Source organism: Sorex fumeus, unplaced genomic scaffold, assembly GCF_029834395.1.
Source record: "Sorex fumeus unplaced genomic scaffold, SorFum_2.1 ptg000030l, whole genome shotgun sequence".
Lineage (NCBI taxonomy): Eukaryota > Metazoa > Chordata > Mammalia > Eulipotyphla > Soricidae > Sorex > Sorex fumeus.
Genome location: NW_026606087.1, coordinates 16793747 through 16821196, shown reverse-complemented (window position 1 = coordinate 16821196; position 27450 = coordinate 16793747). Strand labels below are relative to the sequence as shown.

At 52.4% G+C, this 27450-nt stretch overlaps 1 protein-coding gene and 1 non-coding gene across 2 annotated transcripts in view; both read left to right on the top strand.

The window, feature by feature from the left end:
• CLPB (ClpB family mitochondrial disaggregase) overlaps positions 1 to 27450 on the top strand; it is a 143761-nt gene that overhangs the window by 62299 nt on the left and 54012 nt on the right. The window contains exon 5 of the mRNA XM_056116115.1: positions 13787 to 13915. Coding sequence (XP_055972090.1) covers positions 13787 to 13915 — 129 coding nt within the window. The remainder of the gene's footprint in view (positions 1 to 13786; positions 13916 to 27450) is intronic.
• Positions 9769 to 9904, top strand: LOC130025624 (U8 small nucleolar RNA). Its single transcript, XR_008792757.1, has one exon. It is a non-coding gene; the product is annotated as a U8 small nucleolar RNA (small nucleolar RNA).

Below are 27450 nucleotides of genomic sequence, written 5' to 3'. Positions count from 1 at the left end.
AAATTGAAGCTCTTATGAAAGACCTTGAGAAAATGCGACATGATGTAAAGTTAAAGGCTCCCCCCAAAAAAACCTAGACTGATAATATGGGGCTGGTAGCTCAAAGGGCTGGAGCACATGCGTGGCCCGTGGGAGCAAGGCAAAGGTTCCATTCTGAGCCCTAAGCTGGGAGTAATCCCCACGCACCTCCAGGAGTGACCCCAGTGAAGTCATAAAGGACTGGAGATGTGAACAAGACACTCTCTGGTGAGGATCAAGTAAGAGGCACGGAGGGAGACGCCGGATGACCCGAACTCAGAAGAGACTCTGAAGCAATTCATAGACATGAAATTGTGTTTTGACTTTGACTGCTGAGAGGCTTTATGGTGGGCCTGTGGGTGGATGGGCTTGCGTGTAAGCAGAGAGCAAGTGCTCTGTCCAGAGCACTCTGGCGGGAAGCAGAAAAGGCATCTGGGGCCCGCGGGTGGCCCCCTGATGGGGAGTAATGCACCCCCCCAGATCCATCCCGAGGAACTAGCAGTAGAGCCAAATTAGGACATGGGACCCAGCCGACAGAGACAAGCCCCAAGGTCTTGGAGCAGAGACCCCCACAGGAGCTGATTCCTTCCAGGCGGAGGTGGGGAAGGAAGGACAAACGGAAGTGGATGTTGATGCTGATGAGGGCAACGACAATGATGGTGTTGAGTGCTTTGACGATATTAACAACGATACTGACAGCGATGATGATGATGATGATGATGATGATGATGATGATGATGATGACGATGACGGTGACAGTGATGACTGTGAGGTTGGTGATGAGAAAGATGCTGGCTCCAGTGGGTGACACTTAATTGCCCTTGAACTCTGATGCTCACAGCAAGCAGATGTCAGCACTACAGGAAACTGAGGCAGAGAGCTATGGCACTGCGTCCTGCCCCTGTCGAGAGCCTTGCTATCATCCCTGCCTGCGTATGCCCCACTGAGGCAGCTCAGAACCCCGCTTGTCCAAAGGCCGGGCAGGCTTGGGAATCCGCCAGGCCACAAGCAGTTCGGACAAGTTATTATTTCTAATAACGTCCCCATCTCTTCCTCGTCGTTGTCAGAGCCTTGTCGCACCTGCAGGGCCTGTGATTCCACGTGCTGTGTCTCTGCGGCACTGGCCACGCCAGAGTCAGCAGGAATCACCTGGGCACTCCCACGCCATCAGCCTGTGGCCAGCTTCAGGATTAAGTGTATCAGCCGTTGGGTTCATTGTCGCCGCCCTTTTAGACCTCCAAACCCACGGACGCATTAGGCTCGGCAAGGGAGTAGACGAGTCGGCGTCTTTGATTAATAAATTTGATGCACTTGTGAAAAGAAAAAGTAGGCTGGGTAGCCAAGAAGTGGCCTCCTGATTTGGAACTGATTTACATATTTTGTGTATAAATATTTTTTTCATCAAAAGTTCCAAGTCAAGGATGGGTCCCACACACCACACAAAATATATTAGAGACATTTATATGGATAGCAGGAAGGGAGACAGAGGGCTGAAATTTTCCAGGCACCCAGTGATTGATGGGGGCTGAGGCTCCCCCTGACGCTTTATTGAGTTTCCGATGATTATCTCTCGCCGAGACATTTTTTACAGATGACGGTCGAGCTGTCACAATGGACCATGGGGGAAAAAAACCCAACAATAATAACACTTTAATCTTTTTACTGCACTGCTCCCTAGTATCTCAGATTCATCTTCCCTGACGCACGCGGTTCATTATTCTGCCCCTCCCTGGATGGGAAATAAAGGGAAATAAATATATATGTAGACACACTTACCCGTATACATACAGACACACACGGAGTGCATAAAAGAGGCCACCTCCGAACCAGAGAGGGGCAGAATTTATTGTTCTTTTTGCAAGTGTTGAGGTTTATTAGTAGCGATGCTGGGTTGGCTTGGAATTGGCTATTAATTACAGCATTTTGTATTTGTTTTTTATTGGGAGTTTTTAAACATCTTGAAGAAAAGGCAGAGCCGAGCGAGCAGGTGTGGGCATGGGCTGGGAGCAGCGGGACCAAGTTTGGCTAAGCCAGGAGCAGGCGGGCAGAGTGGCCAGGCGGGTCTGCGCCTTCCTCTCTACCAGCCGTGCCCTGGGACCCCGGAGCTAAAGAGTAGTGCCTCTGTTCGGGTGGGGTCTGGGGAGTGGGGCTGGGGGGTGTCACGGGGAGCAGCTGGGGGTGCTCAGAGTAATTACAAGACAAATCAAAAGGAAGCAGATGCTTGCGAGCTTGCCACTGCTCAGGGAGTTCGGGTACTCATGGCGTATTGAAGGGTGTGTAGGTAATAAGGTTTTAAAAAAAAAAACCCTGACTTTTTTTTTCCCATTGAAGGGGCCACCCCCCCCCCAGCTCTGCTTAACAGCCACAGGTTTGCAGCAGGGCTACTGAGGGGCCACGTGGAGCTGGGGGTTCAACCCAGCTTCAGACATGCAGAAAACACTGTCTGCCACTTGAACCACATCTGCCACCTCCCAGAGTAACAAACTTTGTAGAAGTTACCCCCATTCTTCGGATTTGAAGTTTGTAAAGTGAGACTTGGACTATGGAAGGTGCCACCTGTGTCTCCAGGCAAAGGGGGGACCTGGGCCAGAGCCAGTATCTTAGCTTTTTAGTCATGGGCAGGACTCCCACCTGCCTTAAAGCTGCAGGCCAGCCAGCCTCCCCACTCTCCCCTTCCCATTCCTGGGCGGGGGGCAGAAGTTGGGTTTGGGGTGAAAGTGGGAAGATGGCCCTGGGGTGTCGTCACTGGAGTGAGTGATGAAATCTGTTGAAGTCATCCACTGTTTTTTGTTTTTGTTTTTGTTTTGGGTTTTGGGTTATACCTGATACTCAGGGGTTACTCCTGCCTCAATGCTCAGGAATTACTCCTGGCATTGCTCAGAGGACCATATGAGATACCAGGGATCGAACATGGGTTGGCAGCATGCAAGGCAAGTGCCCTACCTGTTGTACTGCTGCTCTGGTCCCCAAATCACCCACCTTTTTTCTTAACTCTACTGTGTGTGACCTCCTCTGGGTTTAAGGTAGTAAGGAAATAAGCAGGGGCTGGTACTTTTGTTTATTTCAGAGGGGGCTCCCCAGCAGTACCTGGGGGTCTGTGGTTCTCGCGGACAATCAGCCTCGTGGTGTGACCCGCTGGTTTCATTGTGGGCTGGTGGTGAGGTGCCAGAGGTCAAATTTGGCTCCTTGTGTGCGCCAGGTGTGGCACCAGCCCTTGCCAGTCTTCCTGACCCCCCCCCCCCCACCCCAGGTTCTTGTTTTGTTTTGTTTCTTGCAGAGCTAGGGACTAAAGCGAGTGCCTCATGCATGCCCGGCAAACTCTCTGCCTCTGAGCTGGGTCCCAGCCCCTGGGCTCCTGTTCTTCAGGAGGAAGCTCGCTGCCCCCAAGCAGAGGGCATGGGTCTGTGAGAACGAGCTTCTAACAGCCATTCCTGGGAGTCACCAGTAGCTTTGTGGGCACAGGTGTGCACAGGCGGGCACAGGCGTGCACAACATCATTGAAAGTTAGGGACCAGAGAGAAAGTGGTGGAATTCATAGAAGAATTTGTTTAACGAAGAGAAAGGATGGCTCCTTGTGTGCACCAAGTTTGGTGCTAACCCTTTCCGCTCTTCCCAGCCACACAGATCCTGGGGAAAGGAAAACAGGGAGGAGTCTTTTTTTTTTTTTTTGTGGTTGTGGGGTCTCCTTAAACCTAGATTCCAGAGAAAGGCAGAAACCCTTCCCCCTTTGGAGTGGGGGGAACTATGTGAGCATTTTTCATTGTATTTTTAAATGTTTATTTGTTTATTTTGCTTTTTGGGTCACACCTGGCAATTCACAGGGGTCACTCCTGGCTCTGCACTCAGGAATTACCCTGGCGGTGCTCAGGGGACCATATGGGATGCTGGGATTCGAACCCAGGTCGGCCGCATGCAAGGCAAACGCCCTATTTGCTGTGCTATTGCTCCAGCCCCTCATTGCGTTTTTTTAAAAGTGAGGTAGGACCAGAGCGATAGTACAGCAGTCAGGGCACTTGCCTTGCTTGTGGTTTGATTCCCAGCATCTCATATGGTCCCTCAAGCACTGCCAGTAGTGATCCCTGAGCACAATCAGGAGTAAACCCTGAACACTGCCATATAGGGCCCTATTCCCTCCACCCCGCCCTCCCCCCACTAATAAATAAAGTGGGGGGGGGGGGCGGTAAAACAGGGGAAGGCTGTCCTTGAGTCATCCAGGCTATCCAGTATCAACCTAGGGTACCCGGTGACCTTCCATCTTCCACCTGGGTGATTCCTCAGGGCCGTATTCCTCATCGCGCCCTCTGCCTCTTTTGTCCCTGTCAGCTTCTCTGTGAAGCACAGTGACTGTCCTTCACGGGAACCCACATGTTCACTGCAGTGTTTTTATCGAGCACGTGCCACATAGCAGCCAACAAATACACGGAACTGTGGCCAAAGAAAATGGTCACGAGTTGGACAGAGGCGAGACATTCCTCGGATGCAGAGAGGAGAGGGAAAGCAGCGAAAACCAAGCTGCTCGATTCAGAGAAGATCGATAGGAAGTAGAGAAATGTAAAAGGGTGAAACCTTTTAATCACATCAAGAGCCAGTATGGGCTCCAGAGCGGAAGCATCTGACTCGCTCATTGACTGGGGGTGTGACCTGAGGTTGTCGCCTCACCTCTCTAAGCCCCAGCGTCTCTGTTTGTTCAGTCCAAACACTGATGCCAACGGCAGTAATAACAACAGCCTGGTGTTGGCTCTTGCAAGGAAAAGAGTTGTGGTGTGCCTAGCACAGCCCCTGGTGTAGAATTAGTAGTTGATGAAGGAAGGCTGCCATTTCCTTATGACTTCAAGTTCTGTGTTGAGTTTCTTGTTTTTTGTTTTTTGTTTGTTTGGTTGGTTGGGTTTTTGCTTTGTGGGTCACTCCTGGCTCTGCACTCAGGAATTACTCCTGGCGGTACTCAGGGGACCATGAAAGATGCTGGGAATCAAACCTGGGTTGGCCGCATGCAAGGCAAACGCCCTACCCGCTGTGCTATTGCTCCAGCCCCGAGTTTCTTGTTTTTTTGGGGTTTTTTTTTGTTTTGTTTTGTTTTGGGGCTGCACTGGCATTGCTCAGGGCTTACTCCTGGCCCTGTGCTCAGGTATCGCTCCTGCTGGGCTCAGGGGACCATATGGGATGTTGGGGATTGAACCTGGTCAGCTGGTGCAGGGCAAGTGGCCTCGCCACTGTGCTGTCTCTCCGGCTCCTCTCTGTTACGGTTCTGTTTGGGTACTGGAGAAGGGCTTAGTCCACTGGACGCTCTGTGACCCCCTGCTGACGTATTTGGTGGTTCTTGCCATTGTTACAGTGGCGCACAGAAGAAAGGATTCTTCAATGTTCTCATTCATGGAATCACATGACATGCCATGTAACGTGCTCAGCTCCTTTCATACATGCATTTTTCTTGAAAGGGAAAGGGGCGAAGGTGTTGGGGATTGAACCCAGAGGTTCCTATTTGCGATGAAGTGATTTGCCACTGATGTTTCTATATTTCAGTCATTTAAAGCATGTCATCTAGGGCTTTATTGTATATTTGCAAGAGTGAGGCTGCTAGCACCATTTTATTTTTTATTTCTTTACTTTGGGGTATTTGGCCACACTCAGGGCTTACTTCTGGCTCTGGATTCAGGGATCACTCTTGTCAGGCTCGGGGACCATATAAGTTGCTGGGGATCGAACCTGGGTTGACCAGGTTCAAGGCAAATGCCCTACCCTCTGTACTGTCTCTCCTACCCCCTCCCACTACCATTTTAGAACATCACCATTATAGTCCATTTTAGAACATTTTTCATTACCCCCAGTCATTCTCCATTTTCCCACTTCCCCTTAGCCCTAGACAAATACCTCCCCACTTTCTGTGGTTCTTTCCATAGATTGGCCCCTTCTGGATATCTGAAATATCTAATGTGTGGTCTCTCATGATTGGCTTCTTTCTCTTCATTCATATTGAATGTGTGAATCTACTATCAGCACTTCATCTCTTTTTTATGCCTGAGTAATATTTCACAAATAGACATACCGCATTTTGTCTATCCATTTTGCCAACTTGTTTACCAATCAAGGAACATTTAAGTTGGTTCTACTTATCACTACTGTGAATAATACAACTACAATGTTTATGGTCAGGTTTTTTTTTTTAATGTAGATGTAATCTTTCCCATTTTCGTGGACTTACACTTAAGGAGTAGACTACCTGGGTCATATTGTAACTGTGTGCTTAGCCTTTAGAGATTGTTTTCCAGTGCACTGTTAGATTCCCACCAACCATGTCTGAGGGATTCACTCTCTCCCAATCTCACTAGCATTTGCTGTATTTTAAGTTTATCAATAACTCTTACATATCATGTTATTGCAAATTATTTTTTACAGCTTGATTTTATTATTTCCTTATGCTTTTCTTTTGCTTTGTTTTATTTGGGGGCGCCATACCCGCAGTGTCAGAGCTAGCTCCTGGCTCTGCACTCAAGGATCACCCCTGGTGGGCTCTGGGGACTATCTGGGATGCCGGGAATCAAATGCAAGTCAGCTGCTTGTAAAGCAAGTGCCTTACCTGCTGTACTATCACTCCAGCCCCTGCTTTTTCTTCTCTAAAAGTGGATTTATTGGGGCTAGAGTGATAGCACAGCAGGTAGGGCGTTTGCCTTACATGCGGCCAACCTAGGTTCAATTCCCAGCATCCCATGTGATCCCCCAGCACCGCCAGGAGTAATAACTGAGTGCAGAGCCAGGAGTAACCCCTGAGCACCGCTGGGTGTGACCCAAAAAGCAATACATAGATAAATAAATAAAAATGGATTTATTATTAGATTAAAATATTATAGAATTCAAAGAGAATGACGTGACACCTCTCTAGGTGTACAGGATTCAACTCTGCCACCACCTAAGTCCCAGAACCATCCCACCCCAAAAGATCACTCCCCTGTCCCTCCCCTGACCCTCCCACCACCATCCCCTTCTCTCCAGTAACCTCTGTGGTTTCTGCAGCCTCGCTGCCATTGTTTGCCAGGTCACTTGCCTTGTAACTTATGTTGCACAAATGAGTGGAACTCTGGCACACTTCATTTCCTTGTTTCAGCCTAATCACCCCAAATTCCAGTCATTTTGGTTCCCATGGCACATTTCATCTTTCTATTTTGTTTTGTTTTGGGCCACACCCGACAGTGCTCAGGGCTTCCTCCTGGCTCTGCACTCAGGAATCATTCCTGAGTACAGCAGTCAAGCCCTACCTACTGTGCTATCGTCCTAGCCCCAACATTTTATCTTTTTAATGGCTCAGTCATGTTCCACTGCTAGCATAGTTCCATCTCCCTTTTTTTAAAAGGGAATTTTCATACTGTTTCCATAGGGGCTTCCCCAATTTAAATTCTCATCAAAGATCAGCTCCGACAACTGTGTCTATATTTGCATTTAGTTGTCATTACAGTGACTGTGAAGTCTTATCTCCATGTGAGTTCGATGTGCATTTCCCAATGATTTAATGATATTGAGCATCTTCTTACACGCTTTTTTTGGTATATTTTCTTTGCAGAAATATCGACTTAGATGCATTGCCCATAAATATCTAATTAAATCCATGTTTCAGTTAGGTTTGCATTGAATGTGTTTTGTGGGGAGGAGAGATGCCTCCCACGCAACATTCTGGGGGAGTATCTGGAACCTTCTCCAATTCTCAGCCCAGCCGTGCAGGTTGGACAGTTCAGTGCCCATATGTGGTTCCAGGGTCACTAGGACCACACCTAGAGCTAGTTAGGATGGAGGGGCCATGTGGCGCAAGGAGGCGAGCTTGGAGTCTAGTGCACACAGGGTATCTGCACCTCCAGGTGGCCTGATGATTTCTCGCCCCTCAGGGTTAGTGCACTGCACCCTGCTAAGAAAAGATAAAATTAACGAAGTAAGATTGGGTATCTGAGGTACAGATATTGTCAAGACGCTTTTTATGAACCCACTTATCTTGATTCCTGGTTTACTGTTCATCTTATCCCCAGTGCTGTTTAATTTCTTAACAAGGACCATTGTGTGCACATTGTGTGCTCTCAGGGAAGCCCAGGGCCCTCGTGGGGTTAGTGCTCTCCAGCCTGGACAACCTCCTTTCTCCCCACTTGTTCTGTCAGCCTTCAGGCTCTGCACTCAACCCCCTCTGGCCTTTGCCAACGCCATGTCCTCTCCACTGAGAAGCGTGACCTCACCCTCAGGTCAGTTCTGAGAGACTGCTCTCCAAGGGGCGTGCCCATTTTTGGCTGCTGCCAGAGCCTGGGCATGTGCATCTCCTCACATGGGATGCACAGAGGGAGGTATTTGGCCGCGCACACTCTCGGGCTTATTGTGTGAAGTCTCATGTGTGCCTGGTGCTCAGGCAACATGCTGGAAGTTACTCTCATCCCGAAGGAACCTAGACTTGAACTGGGGAATCAGAACCAAAGGGAAATTCTAAAACATTTCAACAGGACAAGTGTCCCGGGCTGAGCCTCCTAGAAGAGGCCGCCTGGTCTCGGGCTTTGGAGAACAGGTAGGGCTTGGGGAGGAAGGAGGCCTTGCTCTCTCCAGGAAGCGCCTTCTCACCCGGCCCTTGGTGGAAAACAACCCAAGTCCTCACTGGAATATAAGCTTTGAATAGACGTCTCTGTCTGTCCCTGGGCCGTCTCTGTGCACAGAGGCCCAGGAGGCAGCTGCAGGCCTAGGGACAGGATAGTGTTCACAGGGACAGAATCAGTGAGCCTGGTTTTGAGAAAGCCATGAGTTCAGGCACCAACCCTAAGACCAGTCCCTGGCAGCAGTGTTTATATCTTTGTATCTGTGTGTTTGTGTGTGTGTGTGTGTGTGTGTGTGTGTGTGTGTGTGTGTTTAGGCCCATTCCCAGCTGTGCCATGGATCAATCCCGCTGCAGTGCCAGGATCAAACCCAGGTTCCCGCAAGCAAAGCAGGCGCTCAGCCCACCTAACTGTCTCCCTGGTCTTTCTGGAGACTCTAGATGAGAATTTGGCTCAGAAGCAGGCAACCTACGTTCAGTCCCCGGCACTATACCTGGTCCCGCAGCCCCACTGCCAGGAGTGATTCATTCCTGCACAGAGCAGCCCTTGAGCACTGCTAGGTGTGGCCCCCCAAGTAGAAAAACAACAGAAAAGAATTTGGCTTAGACCCTGAGCTTGCATTCCGGTCAGCCCCGCTGACCCTAGAGGCATTGGCAAGGGCTGTGCAGGAGGGACCCAGAACCAGCAGGCTGGGGCACCCTCCAGGGCAAGGCCACCTCTAGCCAGCCGTGTGAGGTGGACAGGCCACTCAACTCTTCTGTCTCCCTCCCTCTGTTCACTGGAGACCATCTACTGTTCCCCCTGCACTAGTCACCCTCTGGGCAGGGAGCACTTATCTTGACGTGCTCTCTGGCCTGTAAAGTGCACACACATGATTTGTTGAAAATAAAAATCCTTAAAAAAAATTTTTCCCCCATTGTCAAGAATCAAATCCAAAGCCTCAGTTGGGCACAGCCAGTGCTCCACAGTGAGCTCCATTGCACCGATGGAAAGAAGGGTCCATTCTCATGTCTATCGTCATAGCCATAGCGGCACTCTCCTGGGACATGCTCCCCATCCTGAAATGTCCAGGCCAGACCCAGGAGATGGCTCGCAGAGCTACTGTACAGGCCTTGCGTACAGGAGGCTGGGGGTCAATCCCCAGACCCCAAGCACCGCCATATGTGGCCCATTAAAACAAACAAAAAAAAAACCATGATCGTCAGGTAGGTTAACCCTTACCTTACCTATTCCTCCATTCAGGGGGCAGATAGTACATCATGATTGGAGTCCACATGATTCGTGATTAACGTCTCTGCATGATTAGGCTCTTAGTACCCTAGTCACTATCTGATTCTTAAAAAAGAAAACAAGGAAAGACTTGACATCCAGGGCACTAGGAGATGCTCCGTAGTCTAAGCTCGTCCCAGCGTGCAGAGGCTGAGCCTAAGGGAGGAGTTCTTTTTTTTTTTTATGTATTTATTTATTTTTAATTTTTATTAGTGAGACACCATGAGGTACAGTTCTAGACTTACAAATTTTTGTGTTTGGGTTTCAGTTATACAATGATCAAATACCCATCCCTCCACCAGTGCCCATTTCCCACCACCATGGATCCCAGTATCCCTCCCACCCCCCATTCCCCCCCACCCCACCCTGCCTCTGTGGCAGGTCATTCCCTTTTGTTCTCTCTCTCCTATTGGGTGTTGTGGTTTGCAAAAGAGGCATTGAGTGGCAATCATGTTTGGTCTATAGTCTACTTTCAGCATGCTTCTCCCATCCTGGGAGGATCCTCCCAACACCCTTTATTTGGTGCTCCCTTCTCTATCTGAGCTCCCTTTTCCCCTAGCATGTGTGGCTGGCCTCCAAGCCATGGAACAAAATTCCTGGTACTAATCTCGGCCATTCTTGGGTGTTAGTCTCCTATTTTGTTACGTTATGTTCCCCAGATGAGTGCACTCTTATGTAGCTGTTAGAAAAGACGAAGTCATGAAATTTACATACAAGTGGTACTACATGGAAAGTATCATGTTAAGTGAAATGACTCAGAAAGAGAGGGAGGAGTTATTTATTTATTTTTGCTTTTTGGGTCACACCCGGCGATGCACAGGAGTTACTCCTGGCGGTGCTCAGAGGACCATATGGGATGCTGGGAATCGAACCCGGGTCGGCAGCATGCAAGGCAAACGCCCTACCCGCTGTGCTATCTCTCCAGCCCTGAGAGAGGAGTTCTTTAATCAGCAGCTGCCTGCTCCACCTTCAGCTCTAGGAAACTAAACCTTTGGCGTCTGGAGACCACCATTCATATACCTTTGTCCTTTTCCTATTTCCTTCCTTCCTTCCTTCCTTCCTTCCTTCCTTCCTTTCTTCCTTTCTTCCTCCCTTCTTTCCTTTCTCTTCTTTTCTTTCTCTTTCTTTCTCCCTCCCTCCCTCCCTCCCTTCCTTCCTTCCTTCCTTCCTTCCTTCCTTCCTTCCTTCCTTCCTTCCTTCCCTCCCTCCTTTCTGTGCTACACCTGGCTATGCTCAGGGATCACCTTAGCAAGGCTCTGGAAACCACATGGGATGCTGAGAATTGGACTTCAGTTGGCTCTGTGTACCAGGCACGTATCCTACCCACTCCAGTCCCTCAGTTACCTTCCCCCCACCCCACATCTCCCCTAATAGACTTAGCCCCCTGAGCACAGGAGCCTTGCCCCGGAACCCAACCCAAGGGAGGAAGCAACATTAGTAAATGTTTGTGATGATGCTTTTCATAAGCTTCAATCAGATTTAGACTCACAATACTTAAAATGTTCGGTTCTATAAAAATTTTTTTAAAAAAAGCACAAGAAAAATAAATGTTCAGTTCTCCTCAGGTCGCTGCAGGTCAGACCCGTTTGGCAGACTGAGGGGTTGGGTCAGTGGCAGAGCCCAGATCCAGTGCCTTCGCTCCCATCCCATTCCCAGCCATGGGGTAGTGTCCGGGCTCAGTTCTCTGGCCTGCTGGAGAGGGCCAGCACGGGAGGCGCCGACAGGCCGCCCGATGTCTTTGTTGGGGAGGGGACGCTTCACTGGCTGAGAGCCAGCTGTAAACGTGGGCCCTCAAAAGACCACGTTGGTGGCCAACTGGTGAGTCAGCCTTGTCTCTGCGGCCCTGGGGGGGCCGCCATGCAGTGCCTCCCCGCCTCAGCCCTCCTCCCCACCCCCACCCACCCCCGTGGTCACTCGTTTGGCAGAGCAGAGCGAGAGTGCTCAGGAGCACAGGATTCTGCAGGATGTGGACAGGGCTCGTGAGGCGGGATGCTGGGCCGAGAACTTTACTGCCAGGGGCTGGACCAGATTGGCTCTCCCATCGATGCATCATGGCTCCCTTCAGAACTTCACCTTCCTCCTCTGTAAAGTGGGTGCAGCTCCCGGGATGATTCAGAAATTGAGAAATGTTTCACAGTTGACTTTGGACAGCACCACCCAGCTCAGTGCCTGCACACATGGCTCGGCCCCCGTGTATAGGCACTGCGGGACTTTCACAGGGATGGGAAAGGTCAGCAGACACTTCGTGGTGGTGGTGTGTGTGTGGGGTCCATGCACAGAGCCCCCTTCCACTGCAGAACAGCTGGTTCACTGTGACTCAGTAGACCCAAAGAAAGTAGGATGGTGCTCTGGCGACGTGCGTCCTGGACTTCATTCTTGCCAGAGGCTTGCAGGGCGGCATCCCTAGGTTGGTGCTGACTGTGGCCAGGGGGCCGAGGCCAGTCCCACAGGCATCACCGCTCGATGACCTTGGCTTGAGCAGGGAAAAAAAAGTAAGTGGGACATGCAGGATAAACACAGTCTCAGAGAGGTAGGCCCAAATCATGTCAGTGCTCAGGTTTCTGAGATTTATCCCTCTGTCGTTGTACTTTTATGTAGATTCAAAACAGGTATGACTGAGCCAGAGAACAGTATAGTCGATGGGACACTTGCCTTGCATGCAGCCCACCCGGGCTTGATCCTGGCTTTCCATAAGGTCTCCTGAGCACAACCAGGAATAATTCCTGAGGCCAGAGCCAGCAGTAAGCCCTGAGCATAATTGGTTGTGCACCACCCCCTCCAAAAAAAAAATTATGCATGACTTTTTTTTAAATTTTATTATAGTCAAGGGCTGGAGCGATAGCACAGCAGTAGGGCATTTGCCTTACAAGCAGCCAACATGACCGACCCGAGTTCGATTCCTCTGCCCCTCTCGGAGAGCCCAGCAAGCTACTGAGAGTATCTCACCCGCACGGCAAAGCCTGGCAAGCTACCCGTGACGTATTCAATATGCCAAACACAGTAACAACAAGTCTCATGATGGAGACGTTACTGGGCCTGCTCGAGCAAATCGATGAACAACAGGAGGACCGTGATTATAGTCAAATATTATGGGTACAGACTTTTTTTTTTTTTTTTGCTTTTGAGTCACACCTGGTGATGCTCAGAGATTACTCCTGGCTCTGCACTTAGGAATTACTCCTGGCGGAGCTGGGGGAACCATATGGGATGCCGGGAATCAAACCCGGTCGGCCACTTGCAAGGCAAACGCCTGACCCGACATACTATTGTTCCGGCCTTAGGCATGGCTTTTATAAATTAAAAAAGTTGTTTACAAAATTTTAAAAGTTGCTTACAAAATAATATTGATACTCACTATACATATGCACACATCATGCACGCACAAGTGTGTGTGTGTGAGTGTGCGTGAGCGTGCATGGTGCTGCTGTGTGCTCAGGGCTTAGAGGACCCTGTGGCGCTGGGGCAGGCTCCCCGCAAACTCTCCTCAGGCCCGACTCACTCGCTTTTAAACATTCCAAAGCAGAGGGCGTGTGGTTCCTCTGCCCCGTACACGCCTCTCCCCACAGATGACTCCCTGCCCCCTTCCAAATCTCTGGTCATCTCACGCTCTCCCCAGGCCCACATTGAGCTAAGCGCCCCTTTCACTCTAACACAGCATTTATCGCAGCAGAACCATCCCCCTCTGTTTGTTGTCTGTTCCTTTCACTGGGGGAGGTCAGGGACGGTCCCAGTATGCTGGTGGCCCTTCCTCCCAGCAGGCGTGCATGCGTGCGTGGACACAGGTGCCACTCTCAGCCTCTGCACAGCTGGTCCTCACACTGCACAGCAGGTCAGCCGCCTATGAGGTGCCTTTGTGTGTTTGGCAGGTGAGTGCCCCGAGCCAGAGGGCATAGATGGGTTCTCGCGGTGTCTGGCTAACGGAAGATCCCATGTCGCTCTCCCCACAGTGCTGGTCACCAGAGAGGACGACTTCAACAACCGGCTGAATAACCGCGCCAGCTTCAAGGGCTGCACCGCCCTGCACTACGCCGTGCTTGCCGATGACTACCGCACCGTCAAGGAGCTGCTGGAGGGAGGTGAGGGCAGGCTGCGCCGAGAGCCGAGCCTAGGACGGGAGCCACTGTGGGGGAGCACTGGTGGGCCCTGGTGTGTTCGGTCTGTGCGTGCGCTGCCCTGCCAGCCCCTTGCTGGTGGGCTCCGGGAGAGTTCTTTTTGTTGATTTGCGTTGGTTTCTGGGTCACACCCGGCAGTGCTCAGGGCACCATATGGGTTTCTGGGGATCAAACCCAGATCTGCCATGTGCGAGACAAGCTCCCTACCCACTGCACCATCACTCCTGCCCTGCGAGAGTTTTTGAGTGTTGATCGCCCCAGTGTCCCCTTATCCCGGTGATCACAGGGCAGGTCTGGGGGACAGGGGAGACCTTTCCATCTCCACTAGCCTGTGTCTCCCAGGCTGCCTCCCCACCCCCTCCTCCTGGATATGGGGTCAGAAGCTGGTGGTCCTTTGCTGTCATGGCCCCTGAACTCTGGGGGGCGGGAGGGGCAGGCCTGCTTCCTGACTGGATGCCAAGAGCAAGGCAAGGGACCGTGGCTGACAGATGCCCAACCCCTGGCTAGTCCTGGCACACAGTCAGCCTCCTGGTTCTATGGGGTGACTGGCTCCCCTCCCATGGGGAGAGGCCCCATTCCCCGCATCGGCCCGCCCATGCCAGCCTCTGCTCGGGACAGTGAGGGCAGCATCTGCCACCGTGTGTCATGTCCAGGCACCAGAGCAGGCCCCCATTCCGGCAGAGGTCACTGTTCAGAGCGCCTGTGAGCTGACACATGGCAGAGGCCTGCGGGCTGCTTCCCCCTACCCCGCAGAGACCGTCCCGGCTGCTGGCTGGCCTCTGGGAGAGAGTTCTCAGCCCCAGCACTGCCGCCTCGACAGCCTGCCTGGTACCCCCAGCACACCCGCTAACCAGAGAGATTTCCCAGGACACCCCCTCCCCCCCAGAGCATGCACCTCATGGCAGTGAGCCAGGAGCGGGCACAGAGCCCGAGCGGCAGCTGCTTCCGAGACAACTGCCCCACGCTATAGGCACAAGCCCCAGAAGGGTCCCCCGAGCACAGGGCACCTCACTTTGGCCTTTGGGAAGCTTTCCAGCAAGACGGAGCTGGGGGCTGGAGCAATATCACAGCGGGTAGGGCGTTTGCCTTGTAAGCAGCCGACCTCTGTTCGATTCCCAGCATCCCATATGGTCTCCCAAGCACCGCCAGGAGTAATTCCTGAGTGCATGAACCAGGAGTAACTCCTGTGCATTGCCGGTGTGACCCAAAAAGCAAAAAAAAGACGGTCGGAGCTGGAACCAGAGCTCCCACCATAGGGCTTCTCTCAGCCGTTCCTCAAAATCGATCGACTCTCAGCCTTTGTCCAGGGGGTGACATTTTCCACGGCCCCTCAGCCCCTGAACTGCCCCCAGAGCGAGAGGCCTCTCCCAGCCTTCCATATCAGACACCTTTGAAATGAAGAGGCGCTAGGGTCTTTCATGCCGCTCCCCACCCTCACCCCCAGGCCAGGACGGGCCCTTTGAGCTGCTCCAGCGCATGGTTCCTGCCTGGTGACGTGGAACAGACGCCCGGAGCCCCCACCTTTCCAGCTCTCCACCTGCCTGTTTGCCCAGCCTCAAGGGCCAAAGACATTAACCCACTGATTCCTCCCTGCCTGTCACTCAGGGCCTGCCACCCCCGCCCCCTCGCCTTCCTGGCCCGCCTGTGTCTGTGAGCAGCCAACCGAGAGGCAGGGGCCCGCTCCCTTGTCCCAGCGGCTGTTTTTAGTCACCTCTCCAAAGTCTCCTGACCTCAGCTGACCTTCTCCTGAGGGCTTCCAGGAAGGCCAGCGCCTCCCTCCCCCTCTCCGGCCAGCCAGCCTCCTTAGCCAGTGCTCACCCCGGCAGAGGTGCTCTTGTAGGACCAAGCGGGAGTGATACAGGGGCCAGCCAGTGCCCTCAGGCTGTGTGAACCCCCAGGATGCGGGTCCCCGGATCTTCCCCAGCTGGAGCCAGGCAGGCCACTGTCCTGCCCAGTGCCCAGCAGCACCGCTGTGCAGAACCTCCGGGCCTGCTCCAAGGTGGCTGAGCATCAGAACTCACACCGGAAGCACCGGGCCAGATTCCTGGGCTTGGGCCCCAGCTCCCTTCAGCGTTTCACTGAACTCCCTAAGCCTGTTTTATTTTTCATGTTTCCTTTTTTTATTGATTAATTATTGTTTATGTCATATGTCTACCATAGTGTTAATGCTTATTTTTTTTTATGTCTTTGGGGGCTTTTTGTGGGGAGTAAGGTGTGTGGGGGGGTGACACCCAACAGTGCTCAGGGGCTACTCCTGACTCTACTCTGGGTTTGCTCCCAGTGGTCCTTGGGACCAGGAGGTTCTGGGGGCTGAACCTGGGCCTCCTGCATACGAAGCTTGTGCTCCAGCCTCTTGAATTATGAGTTATTAAGTTCCATCCCAGCTTTCATTTCTTTTTTTAAAAAATCATTTTATTACATCCTTAGTTTAATTAGACATTCAATATTCCAACACCAATCCCACCACCTCCTCCCCACTACCATTATTTCCAGTTTTCACAATCATTTAGTTTACATTGCTTATTATAAATAATTTGCTAAAAGAATGATCAAAAAAATGTTTCCTTAGAAGAAAGTTAGTAAAGATTGTTGTATCTCACCATGGAGCTCTTAAGCCCTTGTACAAGAGGTTACAGAGATGCTGTTACAGGTTAAGCCTCTGTGTTTATATCCTGTTAATTGAAATTGGCTGCCTTCTACATTCTCTCACAGCCAATCTGGTGTGCTGCTCCTGGCTTATCAGTGTTACGGAGTTTGAGGTGTCTCGAGGTCCAGATTGCAGCTGCGCGCTCCAGGTGTCCAAAATTTCTAACAGAGTGATACAGCTGGAGTTAGATTCTTAACTGGTGGCTTTGTGCGCGACTGCCAGGCTTCCGGAAGTACAGGGAGATGGGGGGAGGTCGCCTGTCCTTGGCCCCGTGAAAGCTGAAGATTTCAGTCACAAACCCGCATACCTGAGTTTTACCACAGATTAATTTCTGGATGAGGCTCGTCCGAAGTGGGATCCGGCTGGGAGCTTGGCAGTGAGTGTAGGGTGTGGAGGTTTTCTGCTGCCAGGGCTCTGTTTGTCAGGTGCAGGGATTCAACCCCTCTAGGTTGTTTGGGAAGACTCAGCCTTGTGCGGGATCCAGGAGAAATTCTGCTACTTGTAGATCTCTTTCGACATTTATTTCTGAGTCTCTGAATCATGACCCCAGCATTCATTTCTTACCTATAAATACCTGGCAAGTATCATGGGGTTAGTGTGAAGGTGATTAATAATGTTCCCCGAAGTCCTGGGCATGTGGTAGCTGTCCCTTGGTTTGTGATTATCATTGTTTCTCCATAGAGGACTAAAAGTTCCCCTAGTGGGCAACCACAAACCCCCTCCTCCCCAGATGAAGATTGTGCTTCTTCCTGGAGGCTTTGGGGGGGGGGGGGGAGGGCACCCAGCGGTGCTCAGGGCTTACTCCTGGTTCCGTGCTCAGAGTCACTACAGGCAGGGCTCAGGGGAGCGTGTCGGGTGCCAGGGTCGAACCTGTGTTGGCTGCGTGCTATACCATCTCTAAAGGCTCCTTAACTCTGTCTCTGCCACAGCATCCCACCCCAACTCCAACCCCAAGGTGTTTCCTCTCTTCTAGATGTTCGGACCCGCCCAGCAGCTCGGAAGCTCCTGGCCACTGGGAGTGCACTCCCTCTTAATGCAGTGGGGCCCAGCTGTCCGCACAGGAAGGTCACTTCTTCCCAGGGTCCCTTAAGAGTGAGCAGGACATCAGTCTGGGAGTCAGATGGGTGGGCTGAATCTGGGCTCTGGCCTGTGACTGGCTGGTTTGCTTCCAGCCCCCTCAGACCCTGGAGTTCAGGGGCCTGGGGATCGGACAGACAGCACCTGCCCTGGGCCACTGGCACTGGTGGTTTTGTTTTGGGTTATTTGTTATTTGTTGTTATTGTTTGTATTTTGGTTATTTTGGTTTGGGGAGCCACACCCGGCAATGCTCAGGGGTTACTCCTGGCTCTGCGCTCAGGAATCACTCCTGGTGGCTCATATGGGGGTGGGTCAAACCCAGGTCATCTGCCTGGAAGGCAAGCATCCTACCCACTGCATTGTTGCTTTGGCCCCACGACTGTCACTAGTGGAGGAGGCAGGTGTGGAAGCAGGCAGGGACCTTGGGGTGACCAGCAGGGGACTAATGGGGCTTTGGGGGTGAATTGGAGGAAGGACCTGGTTCCTCCAGGTGTCCTGGGCAGTGAGTCTGTTACTGGAAGTTTCTGGGAGGAAGAGATGCTGCCACTGGTGGGGAAGAGGAGCAAGGTCCTCCCAGAGGGAGTCTCTAGACAGGTTTGACCTCAGTAATGCGGGTCCCTGCGCTCCTCTTGTCTATTTAGCTTCTCATGGGATGGAGGTTGAACACAGGGCCTCACGCCCAGATGCATGAGCCCTTGGACTGAGCGTCCTGCCTGGCTGGTGTTCGTCACCTGTGGTGGAGGCTTTAGCAGGAAGGCCCTACATTGGTCCAGCTGCCAGGGTCAGAGAGCTGGGGGACAGAAGGCAGGAGGGTGAGGGAAGGTGGCCGTCGCCTCCTCTCGGGAGTCCTCTCAGACCATAGGCCTGGGCTGCTCCAGGGCTGCCGTGGCCACTTTCTTGCAGGGGTGTGATCTCTCTGAGGGCCGAAAGGAGCCGAGCACCTGCTCACAAAGGTTTGGTCAGAATCAGGACACGTAGGTGCCACAGCGTCCGTTGTTATCCACACTGGGGAAAGAACCCGACTCATTCCCCCTGCTCGCTGGTCACTCCAGCCCGATGCTTCCTTCAGCTTTCCCGCCCCTGCCCACCACTCCAGCAACACACTCGTGGCCTGAGTCTTCGGGTTCAGGCCTTACCCCGGCCAGTATTCATGCCCCTTGTTTCCCGTTCGGACTTTGTCTCTCCACCCGGTGGATTATTTTTGCTCTGCTGCCATCTTTTTTTTTATTTATATATATTTTTTGCTTTTTTGGGTCACACCCAGCGATGCTCAGAGGTTACTCCTGGCGGTGCCCAGGGGACCATATGGGATGCTGGGAATCGAACCCGGGTCGGCCTCGTGCAAGGCAAACGCCCTACCCTCTGTGTTATTGCTCCAGCCCCTCTGCTACCATCTTTGTGTCCCGGGTGGGTGGGCCCCCCGTCGGCTGAGGTGGACTGCGGGTGAGACTGTCTTGATCCCCACCACCTCTTCCACCATGTCTCGCGTGTGAAGAGAACAGGGTGCGTGGACGGGCTGCAGCAGCTCCCAGACCACGGCGGCATTTCCTTCTTGTTTATCTGTTTGGTTTGGTTTGGTTTGGTTTGGTTTGGTTTGGGGCCACACCCAGCGATGCTCAGGGCTTACTCCTGGCTCTGCACTCCTGGTGGTGCTTAGGGAACCATATGGGATGCCAGGCATCGACCCCGGCTTGCACCTGTGCAAGGCAAACGCCTTCCCCACTGTATCTCTCCTGCTCTACCACGGCGGCTGCTCTCAGGAGCCGCCTCCCCTTTCCCAGCTGCCTTCTCCTCAGAGTCAGTGCCAGCCGCCCCCGGGGCTGTCCCTTGAGGAGCACTGGGCTCTGTGGAACATGGTGGCGCCTTCCTCAGCCTCTCTGCCACTTGCTCTCCAGGCCCTCCGTGGACCTTCTCTCCTAGCACCCAGCTCAGTTGTCACTGTGAACTGGCCGTCATAGCACGAGCCCTTGAATTTCCCACTGAAGGCAGAGTCTTCTCTTCCCTGTCACGGCCCAAAACTCTTAGCTCCGTCTCCTGTCCCACTCCACTGTCTGTCCACCTGGCTGTGCTACCAGATGTTGAAGAAACCAGCTTTGCCTCAGGCTATCCTTGGTGGAAATCTGGGCGCTGATTCCTCATTCTCATTATTGGACGGGGAGGGAGGGACAACAGACAGTGGTGCCCCTATCCGGTGACTGGGTCACTCCCAGTGGTGTTGGGGGAGCCGTACAGTACTGGGGGTCACCCCTGGGCCTCCCACATGCAGAGCATAGACTCCCACCCTTTGAGCCCGTGCCCCAGCCTGGACCTCTGACTCAGGACAGCAGAGCAGAGAAGGGACAGGAGCGCCGGACTAAGGAGCCGAAGTCTGCTACTAACAGACTCTGCCACTAGCAGTTTCTTTCTTTTCTTTTCTTTTTTTTTTTTTTTTGCTATTTGGGTCACACCTGGTGATGCTCAGGGGTTACTCTTGGCTGTGCACTCAGGAATTACTTCTGGTGATGCTCGGGGGACCCTATGGGATGCCAGATTGCCAGGAATTGAATCTGGGTCAGCTGTATGCAAGGCAAGTTCCCTTCCCGCTGTACTATCACTCTGACACCTACTAACAACTTTTTTCTACTCCAGAAAATAAAACAGAGTGAGCTGAGTCCCGAGACCCCAAAATGTCACTCTCCTGACTCCTGGGCAAATCTGTTTCATTCCCTCTTTGAAAACGACTGTGTCTCATCACATCTTGCCCAGGGAAGCAGAGATGGCGCCAGCCCTGCCTGTGGAGCTCTGGGCTCCATGAGACCAGACCTGCTCTCTGGCATTAGTGGCGCTGTGGCCAAGGTACTGCAGGATCCCAGAGGAATCCGAATCTCCAGGGAGGCCAGGGAAAGCCTGATGCAGTGACAGGCCATGATGGCACCAGCTCCTGAAGGGTGAGTGCTCGTTGGCCAGCAGACCAGTGGCAGGAGGAGGCTGAGAAGTGACAGCCTCACTGAACTCGCCAGGCCTCGATGGGGCAGAGGTCAGAGGGGAAGCAGAAGCCCCTAATGAAAGCCTGTGACATAAACTCTGCTCACGAAGTTGGTCTTTACCCACCACCCAGAAACCACTGAGATTCCAGAGCAAGAAGGGCCAGATTTAGATTTAATGTGAAAGATAGTATCCGTATCACAGAAATGCTTGTCGGTAGTTGAGTGGATCGATAAATTAGCTACAGAATAATAAAGTGAAGCAAAGGAGCAAACCCACCAACCAAACTCTTGCTCTCCCCGACAACAGGGAAGAATAGTACAAACCCAGCATTCTGCACCCAAGCCAGGTTGCAGAAGAGTCTTAATTGTGTGACGACACTGATGTATGTTAATGGGGTTCAACGTAGAGCATCCAAGGAGGCAAGAAGTCAGCATAGTGGTTGCCCTGCTGGGTTGCAGACAGTGGCTGGGAGGGAGTACCGGAATGTTCTATTTCTTTATGTAAGTGCTGCTTATGTGGGCATGCCCCCTTGTAAAATTTCAATCAGCTGCTCCCTTGTATATTTGTTTTGCTTTGTTTTGTTTTGGGGTCAGACTTGGTAGTGCTCAGGGTGACTCCTGGCTCTGTACTCAAGAATTACTCCTGGCAGTGCTCAGGGAACCATATGGGGTCCCGGGGATCCAATCCAGGTTGGTCATGAGTGCCTTACCCACTGTACTGTCGCTCCACCCCCTCCCTTGTATGATTGTTACACTTTACTGAGTTCATGTTTTACATGAAAGAAGTTAAAAAAAATAATAAAATGATCATAGCACAGTGGGTAGGGCGTTTGCCTTGCACACGGCTGACCCAGGTTCTATTCCCAGCATTCCATATGGTCCCCTGAGCACCGCCAGGAGTAACTCCTGAGTGCAGAGCCAGGAGTAACCCCTGTGCATCACCGGGTGTGACCGAAAAAGCAAAAAAATAAAATAATAAAATAAAATGAATTGGAAGAGAAGCAATTGGAAAAAGGAAAACAACTTTATTGTAGAGCTACTATAATATCCGGGTGAGGCAGCTGCAGGGGGGGAAGGAGAGAAGAGGATCTCAGGGCTCTGTCAGTTGGCCCGATGGCGAGAGACAGCACCAGCTGTGGCCCAGGTTCCTGCTTAGATGACCCTGCCGGGTTCAGATGCTCTGGTCCTGGGGTTAACCGTGACCAGGATGGCGTCAGGGAAATAATACAATGGGTAGAGCACTTGCCTTGCACGCACCTGGGTTCGATCCCAGTTACCGCACTGAGCCCCATCAGGAGTGACCCCTGAGTGCAAAACCAGAAGTCAGCCCTGAGCACAGCCCAGAGTGGTCACCCCTCGGCCCTTCCCCCACCCCCCTCAAAGAAAAGTAACCAGGAGGAGGCATGGGGGTACTCGAGGTCCTGACAGAAAGACCAATCCTGTTGTGAATATTACCTCCTTCCCAATTCTTCCCTGCTGGAGAAGGAACACAGCAACCACCCAACCATGCTGACTGGACTCACTTTGTAGCTCCGGCCATGAGACTCAGGGATCATCATTGCCTATCACCCGGCGGGCTCAGTGCGTCGGTCCACAGGGACAGTGCTCCATACCTTGTTTCTCCTCAGCTCCCCGGCACTCTCCTTTCTGTCCCAAGACGATGCTTTCACCTCAGCAGCGTGCTCCTGCCTGTCCCCACCATCGGGTTCGAGCCCCCCTAATGTTCTCGGGAGCTGCCCTCATCCAGCGGGCATTCTTAAAAGCAGCCCTGCACGCAGGTCTGGCTCCACTTTCGTCACTTCTCAAAGCCCTTTTCCCTGCAGCCAGCCCCTGCTTCTCAGCATCTCTGTCTTCCCTCCTGATTGACGCCAGGGATCTCTCCTGGCAGATCTTAGGGGACCAAATGGAGTGCCAGGAGTAGAACCCGGGTTGGCCATGTACAAGTGCCCTCCGTGCTGTACTGTCTCTCTGGCCCCATAAACATGCCTTATTTCTCACTCAGATTAAGCAGCAAAGCAAATTGAAAAAAAAAATAACACCCCCCCACAAGCCCCACATCTGCTGTCCTCTCACCCCTCGTTTCTCTGCATTCCTTCATGATAAAATTTGTTGTTTTTTTTTTTAAAAAAAAAACCCGCTCCCCCCGCTCTTGATCATTTCCTCAGTCTTGGTACAGAGATGGCAAATTTATACTTACTTCTCTCCCAGAGTTGGTGTCCCTGATCTTCCATGTCTTGGAAAAGGATCACCACCACCTCCCCGTTCTTCAGTCCTGGCTCCTGGTCATTCTTGAGTGTCCTTCCCCTTGCATTGGCTCCCCAGCCTGTCAGTAAATGCCACTGCTGTCTCCCTAATGAGCACCTTGAGTCCAGGCCCTTTGTTTTTTCTGTTTTTCTTTTTTGGGTCATACCCAGTGATGCTCAGGGGTTCCTCCTGGCTCTGCACTCAGGAATTACTCCTGGAGGTGCTTGGGGGACCATACGAGATGCTGGGAATCAAATCTGGGTTAGTTGCATGCAAAGTAAACACCACATCCACCCACTGTTCTGTGCTATCACTCTGGCTCCATGCTTGTGTTTTTTGGCCATTTCCACTACTGTAACTTGTCCAGGTCAGGGCAATGACGCAGTGCTACTTCTGACTGTGCTTGGTGATTGCTCCCATGGTGCTCAGGGGCCGAACCCACACACACAGCACATGCTCAGCCCAGTGAGCGCTCTCTGGCCCATTTCCATTCTTATTTTTCTAAGTCCACCTCCAGCAGTGACAGCAGGGGACGGGGTGGGGGGTGTCTCTTTTAACAGAGATCCCTTCTTCAAACCTTCCTTAGCTTCCCACAGCAACCAGAGTGTGAGGCTTGAGAGATCGTACAACAGGTAACATGCTTGTCTTGCACAAAGTGACCGGGTCCAGTCCCTGGCCCCACATCTGATTGCCCAAACTCCCCTAGGAGTGATCCCGAAGTGCAGAGCAAGCCCTAAGCAGCTGGGTGTGACTTCCTGCCTCCCGCTCCGCCCAAAAATCCAAACTCCTCACCAGAGCCCACTCGGCTGTCTCTGTCTCTGCTTCCTTCCCTCTGACCATCTTGCCCTCGTTCACTCTTCCCTGGTCTCGAGACACTCAGCATCTTCCCAGTGACAGAACACAGTCCACGCAGGCTGACAGTCCTCAGCCAGGTGTCAGTTCAGGTGATGCCTTCGAGATGCCTTCCCTGGACACCCCAGTCAGAGGAGCTCCCCAGCTACCTTTTGTTGCATTGGCCATTTCTTCTTCTTGTTCCTGCGGTCCTTAAGATGAACCTGTTGCATGTGTACCATCTGATAGGAGACGGCATTGCCTCTAGCGATTATCTCTAGCGTGTGAGCCCGGATGCTCAGGAGATCACGGGGTGCTAGGGACCGAGCCCACATACAGAGTGTGTGGTCACTGTATTTTGTTGTTGTCATCACTGCTCCTAGAAAAGGCAGGCTCACAACTGGCATGCAGCTGGGGGGGGGGGGGGGTTCAGAAATTCACTGTGGCTCGCCAAGGGCTTGTGGGAACGTGCCATAGGACAATGTGGCAGGCAGCCGGGTTAAAGGGTCTGACGCTCGGGAGAGAAAAGGACTCTGGGCTGGGCATGAATATTCCAGCATTGTCTGACTACGGGGATGGCTGACCCTGACTGGGTGTGTGAGTTGTCCATGGCAAGTTGTAGCCCTAAGGAGGCCCAAGGACACAACTGAGAGGAGCTCCATTTTAGGTGCAAGCATGAGGTCAGGCAGAGTAAGAAGCTGGGAGAAACCCTGGGGCAAAGGATCACAGAGGAGAGCCAGGATGGGTTGCTCGCCAGGGCGAGGTCATGCATGCCATGCAGCTCATGTGTCTGTTGTTTGAACTTGCAGTTTGTCGCAAAAAAAAAATCAGTGAAATTGAGTTATTAGGAAAATTGCACGCAGCCAACATGGCCGACCCGAGTTCGATTCCTCCGCCCCTCTCGGAGAGCCCGGCAAGCTACCAAGAGTATTCGATATGCCAGACACAGTAACAACGACGTCTCCAATGGAGACGTTACTGGGCCCGCTCGAGCAAATCGATGATCAACGGGAGGGCCTTTACTTACTTACTTACTGTTCAAGGGGCTGGAGAGATAGAACAGCAGGTGGGTGCTTTTCTTCACATCGCTGATGCAGGTTTGATCCCCAGCATCACATCTTATTTCCCAGGCCCCGCCAGGAGTGATCCCTAAGTGCAGAGCCAGGAGTCTCGGCCCTGAGCACCGCCGGGTGGGGCCCAAGCTGCACCCCTCAAAAAAGAATGTCATGTTCTCAAAAATGCATACAAAATGCATCCAGATTTGACATTGGGTTCAGCAGATAACAGAACCGTGACGAGTCGCTGTGGAAGCTCCCAGGCTCTGTTTGTTCCTCTCGCGGCTGTCCTTATTGAGGACCCGTAACCAGGATACAGTTGCCACATACTTCCGAGCTGCTGTGATGATACTTTAAGGGCAGGAAGGAAGACAGACGAGCAGAATGTGGCTTCTGCCCTCAAGTGGCTCACATCCTGGTTGGAGCAATAGTTGGAGACAAGCCATCACACAGCACTACAGCAAGGTCGGCACAGCCACTTGGTGGCGGGCTCCGGGGACCAGGGTTCAGCCCAGCACTGCCACTGGCTCATTCTGGAGAATGTTCGACCCATCTTGGCCTCTCGCTGGTGGCACTTTCTTCATCTATATGGTGAAGGGCACGTGTCGGGTGATCAGCCACCAAAGGCTTCCCATTGTTAGCTACAGAGCTGAAAACATTCCCAGCGGGCGCTTGTTCAGGGGACGGATGGGATTGGCTGCAGAGAGGTGTTGGAGGAGGCTTTAATTAGATTATGGTGATGCAGACAAGCATTACTTTGTGAATATACAAAAAAAAAAGCTATTAAATTGTCTAAATGGATGAGCTTTGAGCTGGAGCGATAGTACAATGGGTAGGGCATTTGCTTTGCGTGCTGCCGACCCTGGTTGGATTCCCAGAGTCCCATATGGTCCCCCAAGCACCTCTGGGAGTAATTCCTGAGTGCAAAGCCAGGAGTAACCCCTGTGTGTCACCAGGTGTGACCCAAAAAGTTTAAAAAAAATTTTTTTTAAATGGATGAGCTTTGTTACTGGGAATTTTGGAAGGGGGACTTTGGGCCACACCTGGAGGTGCTGGGGCTACTCCCACCTCGGTCTGCATTCAGGTAACAGGGATCAAACCCAACTTTCTGCAAGCAAAGCCTTTGCTCAGCCCATAGGATCATCTCTCCAGCCACGTATGTAAAATATATCTCAGTAAAACGATCATTGCTGTAGCTTTACTGAGGATGGAAGGAAGGAAAGGAAATTGTCCATGCCTCTTAAAACCGAGGAAAGAAGCTGGAGCAATAGTACAGAGGGGAGGACTTATGCCTTGCATGCAGCCGACCTGGGTTCAATCCCCAGCATCCCATATGGTCCTCCCCCTCCCTCAGCACTGCTAGGAGTAACTCCTGAGTGCAGAGCCTTGAGTAACCCCTGAGCATCCCTGGGTGTGAAGCAAAAAACCAAAAAAAAAAAAACAACAAAAAGTAGGAAGACTGGGCTGGCCAGAAAGCGAGGCCAACCTGCCAGCCTCATCCCTGAGCTGGGGGCTTGAAGCCGCTCTGTCACAGGGAAACGTTCTCCTTGCAGAGAACCAGTCCGAGCATATCCATCCAAGATGCTCTTGCCCACGCTGGACTTCCTATTGGTTTCCTTTCACCCATCCTTTGGAGCTTTACTGTCTGGCTGAGGGAAGGAATGAAGACATCACAAAAGTATTAGCTAATACCAGTTAGCTAATTAGTTAGCTAATACTACTGTTGAGACAGGTATTACTGGGGCGAAATTCAGGGTACCCTGAGAGCGTCTCCGTGCCCTGACGGATGTCCTCCCTGAGCATGTGGCGTGAGACAGATTGGAGGCCTGCAGAGTTGGGGGGATGGGGAGCCTGTAACCCCGTTTGAGGAGACCATTTGGAGCGTGGTGGCCGTTAGTCCGCCATGGACTCAGTGGCCACTGGAGGGCACAGTGGGCAGTGACAGTCTGTGGCATTGGTAGTGTGCGCCGGGTGGGAGGTCAGCCTCCCTGTCCCCTGCCCAGGACTGTTACCCCTACCTGTGCCGGAGGCAGCACTGCTATGGCCCTGACCCTGCTTCTTGGAAGTCATCTCCACTTCCTGTTGGAGTTGAGATGAGCTCTTGATCCCCAGAGCACCTTCCAGCCAACCCTCTGCCCAGCCACCTCCCTCCAGGCACCCGCATTTCATCAAGGCTCTAATCGGCTCTGGGCAGTGCTCAGCTGAGCCTGGCTGTTATCCGGCATGACCTCATCACCACCCGCAGGAGCAGCCAGGGGCCAAGGCGCCCTTGGGTGAGGGAGAGGTCAGTGGCAGTGGCAGTGGCGGGGCCAGGTCTGTTCTGCCTCCCACGCTCGTCCACTGGCCCTGGGCCTGCAGCAGGAGCTGAGGCCAATTCCAGGGTCCTGGAACAGCTGCCCTTGGGCCTCCAGTGTGCGTACTCTCGGGCAGGATGCAGAGAGCCAGCAGTACTGCAGCTTTAAGAGGGACCCTAAATCTAAGAGAAGGCCTACAAGAGAGCCTCGGGCCAGAACGATAGCACAGTGAAGAGGACGTTTGCCTTACATGCAGCCAACCTGGGTTCAATCCCAGGCATCCCATATGGTCCCCTGAACACTGCCAGGAGTCATTCCTGAGTGCAGAGCCAGGAGTAGCCCCTGAGCATTGCCGGGTGTGACCCAAAAAGCCAAAAAAAAAAAA